Raw genomic sequence first — 8,112 nt, forward strand, 5'->3', positions numbered from 1 at the left:
CCTTTTTACTTAGCCCCGTTCAGTGAACTTTCTGAGCATCAGTTTTCTCATCTGTAGAATATAATGCCTTCCTCACTAGGCTACTGTGAGGATTAAATGAGATAATACAGTTATAGCACTTACCACAGCATCTAGGCCATAGTAGGCACAAAGAAAATATTAACTTGCCTCCGTAAACCAATACACACACACACACACACACACACACACACACACACACACACAATTTATAAAATATTTTTCAAAGGAAATAACATGGTTATAAGAGACAGGTATTATAGGAGGAAGCATTGACAGGAATAGTTGAAATCCCAGGGACAGGTTATTTGAAAAGGCATTGAGACTTTCAAAGCAACACTTGCTTTGGGGAAATAAAGAAAACTATCCCTTTCAAGTAATCACCTGATTTTAAGCCTGAGAAGTTACAGTCAGAGGAGAGAGGGGATTCCTGCCAAGTGCTCACAAAAGTTCAGAAAGAAAAACAAAGGTTAACCAAGATCTTGTGAATTATTTTAACTGGGAAATGGACAGAGGTATTATTCATAATTTACCAGGATGTGTATGCAGAGATTAGAAACGCAACATAAAACTGCATTGAACTGGATTAAATGAGCTCATATCTGTAAAATGCTTATAACAGTGCCTGGCATATGCTAAGCCCAGGGCCCTCTGTAATTGCTAAATAAAAGTGACTAGAAGTATCTCTGATTCATGAGGTTGTAGCATTAGGAAGAAGGCCTTACTCCTCCCAATGTGCCCAGCGCAGGCCTGGTTTCCATGGCTGCAAGAGTGTTGTGTTTAGGTCTCTATCACCAGGCTATAAATGACAGTTCAGAATCATGCAAAGTCAATAGCAGAGCTTATCTGGAGGGTAGGATGTCCAGCGGTGTGGCAATATGAGATAAGGAGTGGTGGCATTGTGTCAGTAAAATAGAACATTTAAACTTGATTACACTGAGAAAAACAAGCCCACTAGGAATAGACTAAATGGGTGCCATGTGGAAAGTGTCAATCTGTGAACCAGAGAGCTGACATCCCCAAACTAGAAGAATCTGAGAATGCAGAGGCCGCGTCTGAAAACATGAGCCTCTGAGCATTGGTTCTCTTTAAGCTGCCCCTCACTCTTCTTCACCTGTTTCTTGGCTGTCATGAGCAAAGTCTGGGACCAGCTGCCTGAAAGGTGGGGTAGGGCGAGGAGATGCAGGAGGAGGATGGGTCTGCATCATCCTTGTTCTCTCCCAGGGTCGCCGGGGCAACAGCCTGGACTGGAGACCCCCAGGAGGCCCCCACCTCAGTGGGGCTGCAGGAGAAGAAATCCGACCTTTGATGAACCGCAAGCTGTCAGACCACCCACCGCCAGCTCCCTCGCAGTACCCCCCCGCCCCCCCACCGTCACAGCAGCGGTACCTGCAGCATCACCATTTTCATCAGGTACCTGGGAAACACGAAGCAGGGCTCAGTGAGGTGGGGAGGAGGTCCTTCTCTCTTCCAAGGCTCAGGCCATCTTGTCCCCACTGCCACTTAGAGTGTGAAAACTCCCCACAGTGCTGGAAACAACCATAGCAAATAAGCTCTGAGGATCTTTGTCTTCCCCCCACTGTTAGGCGGGGGGAGGAACAGCCCAGGCCCGGCCCACCCTCATCAGGTCTCACTGAGTTCATAAAGGAGGTCCTGGGCCCTCCAAGTGGCAGAAATGTGATATGGAAACTGCTCTGGCAAAGAAGCCTCTGTGAGTCCAATGGCTGCCTGCCTGAACACACACACACACACACACACACACACACACACACACACCACACTCTTACCCTGAGCACTCAGTGAACAAATGCTTCATTTTCCTCGGCATAATTTCAAATCTATTCATGCTTCTTAACCCACCTGGCTGTCCAGCTCCACAAGAGAAAAAGGATTAACACCTCTAATGGAGCCTTATTTATGTATTTATTTATTTATTCCTCGCCCCTCCCCCCCGTTCCAGATGGGATGTTAGGTGGCTCACTGAGATGGACAATACAGCCAGATAACATCATTCCTAAACTCCTTAGCAGGTCATATAAAGGTCTTTGTGAGCTGCCCATATCTGTTTCCCCAGCTTCATCGCCTGCTACCTCCTCCTATTCCCCACACATCCAGCAACCGGAATGGTTCATTGTGTTTTCTCCCATATCTTTGAGGCTTTTTATACGCTGTCCCCTCTGCCTGAAATGCCCTTTCCTGGCCGATCCTACTCCCTGTTTAAGCTGGAGATTTAGCATCACCTCCTCTATGAAGCCTTCCCTGATTACCCCGGCAGACTTAGACACTCTGCTCTCTGCTCACTTACCACTTAAATGTGCATGGTTCCTTCTCTAAACTGATGTTCCCTGAAGACAGAGACCTTCTCTTTCCAACCACACTTCCCCAGTGCTTAGGATGGTACTAGACACATGGTAGGTACCTGATAAATATTTCTTGACTGAATAAATGAAACCTGGCATCCTCTTTGCTTTCAGAATCTAAGGTCCCTTTGTCATCCTTTCCCTCATCTAGGGTTTATTGTCATCATCAGCAAATATTCTTGCAGCATTGGCTCTCCATGTATCCAAGCAAGGCACTGGGGTAGCCTGTGAGGGATGCTTCTGGCAACGTGATGACAGGGTTTCTGTTGCATCTGTTTCTAGGAACGCCGTGGAGGTAGCCTTGACATAAATGACGGGCACTGTGGCATGGGCATGGGCAGCGAAATAAATGCCACCCTCATGCACCGGAGACACACAGACCCAGTACAACTCCAAGTGGCTGGGGTACGTGCACTGTCCCTCTCTGGGCTCAGTGGAGGAGGCAAGATGGGCAGTTAGAGGAACGGTCCTCCAGGAGGCACGTCAAACTGCACAGAGCTCAAATAGAGGTGGTGGGAACCCAGCCAGTGACGGTGGGGGGAGAGTTCCGGGGTGGAGCTAATCCCAGCCTAGCACCATCCAGACAGTCGTTCTCAGTTTGGCCATCGGCCTTGCCCTGTGCTTCTCATATTTCTTGGCTTTGGTTCCAGCAGAGAGAGATCTGTTGCCTTTATCACCGAGCTCATCTTGACTAGCACCAAGGGCTGTTAGTTTGGGCACACTGCCATTCTGCTTGTCACTTGAGGAAAATAAAAAGACCACCTATTGAAGTAGGGAGAGTAGTTCTCAAGGATTCTCTTGGGGCCTTGGAGAATGACATCTCTGTCAGCCAAAGTCCTGTGTCTCCAAGGTGATGGCTGAGTTCCGATAGCTTCGTGCTCAGGGCTGCGCATCCAGTCTGCTTTCAATTGCAACAAGGGCTTGAAATGTGTCTGGAGAGCCACATGTCAGCCTTCAGGGCAGGCTGCTTATGGAGGAAGTTGTCTGGATGCCAAAGCCAGCAGAGGCTCTTCTGTGTGGACATGGCTCCGAAGGCCAGCCCGGTCCATGCCCAGCTCAGCAGGACCCCTCTGTGTTTTCCCCCAACAGCGGGTGCGGTGGGCCCGGGCGCTGTATGACTTTGAGGCCCTCGAGGATGACGAGCTAGGATTCCGCTGTGGAGAGGTGGTCGAGGTCTTGGACAGCTCCAACCCATCCTGGTGGACTGGCCGCCTACACAACAAACTGGGCCTCTTCCCTGCCAACTACGTGGCCCCCATGATCCGATGAAGCCCATCTGGAGGGGTCAGAGGCTTTCATCTGAAGCTGCCTGCAGAAAGGGAGCAAAGAAGAAAAGCTGGAACTACATCTGCATACATGTGTGTATACTGTACACTGTATATGCCTATGTATGGACGCATTTTATAATAGTAATTTATTGGCAATTAAGTTGGTAAATAGGTTGATATGAAAGGAACTCAGGTAGAGGACTATATTCCTACTAGTTTTTGTACTCCCCAAAGAGGGTGTGCAGAAGGTGGTGGGGAGTTGGGAGTGGAGGGCAAAGAAATGAAACTGAAATTCTTCCCATGCTTAAGATGACGCCACTTCCTCCTCGTCTTGGGAATTTTCACTGAGGAGCCTGGCAGAGACCCACACTGTGGCGTGGGTAGTCAGCAGGGTGGAGTCCGACTTGGTAGGGCATGTCCTGCTTACCTGCAAGCCCCACTCACCTGGAGGGTTTGCAGGGCAGCTTCCTACTTGTTCTCCAAGGGTGAGTACTGCTGGACCAGACTCAAGGTGCGGCTGCACAAGTCTGAGCTGGAGGGTTAGGGCGTCAGGGCAGGACTGGAGCACACGTGTCCTGAGGCCTGGGTAAGACCAGCCTCCCGTCGGTGCTCAGCCAAGACCTTCATCTCCCTCAAATGAACACTCCTCGGTTAACCCTCTTCGTGTGACCAACATGGACGAACCAAGACATGGAAGAACCATGCACCGGGGAGCGGAGGCATTTTCCACAAATCTCCCTCTGGTGTACTTGGGTGTAACCTCTGTGCCCCTGGCTACGAAGAAAGCAGCATCCTAGATCCTGTAAAGTGCTTGCAGAAGCCCTGGCTGAGAATGATGGATGTTGTTCTGTGGTTACAGGGGGTCTTTTCAGGGCACTGTTTGTTTTCCCTCTCAGTTTTCAGCATTTCGAAGATGCCTCGCCCAGTGGCACAGAGAGAAGCCCAACCCATGAGAGCATTGACTAGTGATTGGCTGACTGGTTGGTTAACTGATTGAACATGACCCTGAGTGGGCGCTGGCTTGCAGATGAGCTTCCTGTTCCCCTGACTGTTGGCCCCTGCTGGCACCTTCCCCGGACCAAGAGCTGCACCTGGGGAGAGGAATCCCACTGCCACTGTCTCTCCTCACCCCTCAAAATAGAATTGTGTTTCCTAGTACTCAGCTGGGGGCGTGAAGCACAGACCAGCATGGCTGGGAGAAGGGACACTGGAGAAGAAAGCTCAGTGTTAGAGGGGAACCTGGGGTACACATGTCTGCACTGCCGGCACCTAGAAGGTGTGTTCATGGGGGTGAGGCTGCATTCTGAGACAAAAGAAAGGGTTGGGGTGAAAGTGTTAGTGAGGGAGCACGGAGGATGAATGGGGGTCTGTTTCTTACTTATTCCCCAACCCTTCCTGCTCTAAGGAGGGACGGGGCGGCCATTATCAAATATGATATAAGAAGAAGAGTTTGTGACTCAGAAGTAACTGTCAGTGTAATGTAGGCTGTGTCTCTTTGACTCTGAATTCTACAATTCTCTGATCCCCACATCGCCTTTAGAGAAAAAAACAGAAGAAGAGTCTCTGTGGTCGGTCTTGAGAGAGAAGAGAAAATAGCCTGAGAGAAGCAGGGAGAGTCGAGCGTGAGTGAGGAGGTCTGGCAGCGGCTGACAATGAAAGCACAGGAAGGAAAAGGTGGCAAAGACATTTCAAAAGACTGAAGGAACAGCGTGAGAGGCACACGGGCAGGGAAAGAGAGCAAGAGGTTAAGTGGGACAGGTGAGAAAGACGCTAGAGTCAGTGGGCAGAAAAGGTGCAGGGAGGAGAGGCAGGTGGGGAGGAGGAATTAAAGCAGAGAAATGACCGGCACGGAAGGCAGGGGGCAGTCACCACAGGAATGAAGCTAAGAGAACAAAGGCAAAGGGGACTGAGTAAGCTATTTTGGTGCTAGGTAATGTGAACATGTTACAGTAAATAAAAGCCAAAAGTAATGTTTGATTTTACAGTATTTACAAGCCATATGCTTTAAACAGCCCACAGACTTCATGCATTTATCTGATTATGTGGGAGGACCAGCCCAGTGAAGATAGAACAAGACGATTAGGTTCTGGCCTGGATTTCGTGCCTTGAAACCCTTCTCAAGAAAACAGTAATAAAACAAGGGCCCTTGTTTTGCCAGCCTGTGCCTGGTGTCTGTCACACACCCCTCAGGTGGGCGCAGGGGTCACTGGCCTACAGAGCCTGACCACGCAGTGTGGGCAGAGCTTTCAGAGCCCCTGAAACTGGACCTTCTGTTCCACCGGAGGCCATTGTGGGAGTATTTTTAATTGAGGTGCAAAAACAGCCTGCTCATCATGCAACTACGTTCAGAAGGAAGAAAGTCTCTCTAACCACCCAGAGAAAAGGACCCTTAGAGACCAAGCTAAGAGGACCAGGACCAAACAGCACGCTGTGGGGAGGGGACACTTACTCTCCTTGGCCCTGATGCTGCCTGGGGGTGTCCCTGGGGAGTGCTTTCCACCGGACAGCCTTTCAGCCCCAGGAGTGTGCCCACCCAGGTTGTATGGCCTCCGACCAGCCATACAACCAGGAAACAGCATGTTGTCTCTGAATGGGGCTGCAACGCCCTGTGTGACTTGGGATCAGGGAACTTCCAGAGAAAATCCAGTTCCTGTTGGACCAGTTAGTTTCCCCAACCACTTGCTGAGGCTCGCTTCATTTCAAATACCTGGCACCTGCCACTGCTCACCCACTTTTAGATGGCCCTAGGGTGCTTCTCAAAATAAACATGCCTCTGAATAGCCTGGAGAGTGCGTTACAATGCAGGTCCTGATACAATCCTGCATTTCTACCAAGTCCTGAATTTATGTTGCTGGGTCCACAGACCACTCTTTGAGTAGCAAGGGCAACGAACTTGGCAGTGAGCTAAACAACCGCAAAAATCGAACTGGATCCCTTTTAAGAGGTTTTCAGGCATCTTTCTTTGTTGCTAACAAATAAGTCACTTGGGCTGTGAGACAGACAGACATGATTCAAAACTGTCATTATGACATCATTCATGTTAGGCAGCCCAGGTGACTTACTAGTTTAGCATCTTTAGCTCCATCAAGAATCAAGAAACCTAATTGTGATTCCACAATTAGGGAGAGAGGCATTCGGATGAAATACAAACAGGATTTCCTAATAGTAATTATTTTAAACATGAGCAGAGATTACTGAAGAAGTTGTGAAAGCTTTCTCAAGAAATCCTTAAACATAAAATTGATTCCTATCAGGAGCGGTCCTGCTGGGAGACAGGGCAATAGCCCATGTGACATCATTAGACCTCAGCAAAACAGGCCATATGGGGGACATATTGGCATGGTCAAAATATTTGCCGTTTGTCTTATCTAAACTCAACACTTCAATCAATCTATCTATCATCTATCTATCTATCTATCTATCTATCTATCTATCTATATCTATATCTATATATTTATATTTATATCAACCTAGCCTCCATATATCTTTTAAATACGTCTCAGGTTCCTCCACTTCTCTCCATCACCACAGCCATGCCAGCAATATCTCTCCCCTAGGTGACTGAGTTAGGCTCCCCACTTTTCTCCCAACAGGCCCTCTTGTACCCACCCCATTCTCCACATAGACGCCAGTGCAATCTTTGTAAAACATGAATCTGATCGCATCACTCCCCTGCCTGCTGCACTTAGGTTTGAATGTTAAGTCCTCATGTGGCCCTGTGAGGTCTGGTCCCTGCCTCCCTCTCCAGCCTCCTCTTGTGCCTCTCCCTTCCTTGCTTTCATGTCCCTGTCCCACTGGCCTTCTCTCAGCCTCTAGCTCACCAAGGATTTGTCCCCAAATCCTTCACACCTGCTGTTCCCTCTATGTGGAGTGCATATCCCCTGCTGTTCTCCTAGCTAAGTCCTATGCATCCCCAGGTCTCAAACCATCACTTTCTCAAATTGTCCGTTCCTGACCCTTAATCTGAAATAATCCTTCCCATTAGACTATCTCATGGTTGCGGTGCTTTTCCTGAATGGCACATGCGCAGATGATGGCACTGGACTGATTTGTGTGACTGTTAGACTGAAAGCTCCCTGGGGGCAGGGACCATCTCTGGTTTGTAAACTGTTGTATGCCCAGCATACTGTTGTATGTGCATGGCATACAGAGGCTCAATAAATACTTGTTTAATGAACGAACAAGTGAAACCTGCCTCATGTCACCTCTCATTCATTCTATAACCCAGATGTCCCCAGCTTTATAGACCTGTAGGAACAAACAAGGTGATATTAACATCGATGCCCTAGTTACAGTAGCTTTTAGCCACTTGCCCTCAAAATCTCCTCCAGTTACTTCTGAGAGCGCTAGACAGGGAGGCTGGTGTTCCTCATGTGTTTGAACACCGGTCTCCTGTGTCTCCTACTCTGGCCCCAAACATCCTCTCCTGGCAATGTCTTTCCTGACGCTGTGGATCCACTGTGCAT

The 8,112-nt window shown here is 48.9% G+C and overlaps 1 protein-coding gene and 1 long non-coding RNA gene across 5 annotated transcripts in view; one reads left to right on the forward strand and one right to left on the reverse strand.

The window, feature by feature from the left end:
* LOC141570186 (uncharacterized) overlaps nt 1-1,912 on the reverse strand; it is a 36,496-nt gene extending 34,584 nt beyond the window's left edge. Inside the window, exon 1 of the long non-coding RNA XR_012494141.1 lies at nt 1,436-1,912. This is a non-coding gene — a long non-coding RNA (uncharacterized LOC141570186). The remainder of the gene's footprint in view (nt 1-1,435) is intronic.
* Nucleotides 1-7,841, forward strand: part of GRAP2 (GRB2 related adaptor protein 2) — a 65,841-nt gene extending 58,000 nt beyond the window's left edge. For all 4 annotated transcript variants that reach the window (XM_074326427.1, XM_074326428.1, XM_074326429.1 and 1 more), the window contains 3 exons: nt 1,243-1,431; nt 2,661-2,783; nt 3,468-7,841. In XM_074326427.1, coding sequence (XP_074182528.1) covers nt 1,243-1,431; nt 2,661-2,783; nt 3,468-3,647 — 492 coding nt within the window. In that variant the 3' untranslated portion in view covers nt 3,648-7,841. The remainder of the gene's footprint in view (nt 1-1,242; nt 1,432-2,660; nt 2,784-3,467) is intronic.
* Nucleotides 7,842-8,112: the final 271 nt, after the last annotated feature.

This window comes from Rhinolophus sinicus, linkage group LG02, assembly GCF_036562045.2.
Source record: "Rhinolophus sinicus isolate RSC01 linkage group LG02, ASM3656204v1, whole genome shotgun sequence".
In the NCBI taxonomy this organism is placed as follows: Eukaryota; Metazoa; Chordata; class Mammalia; order Chiroptera; family Rhinolophidae; genus Rhinolophus; species Rhinolophus sinicus.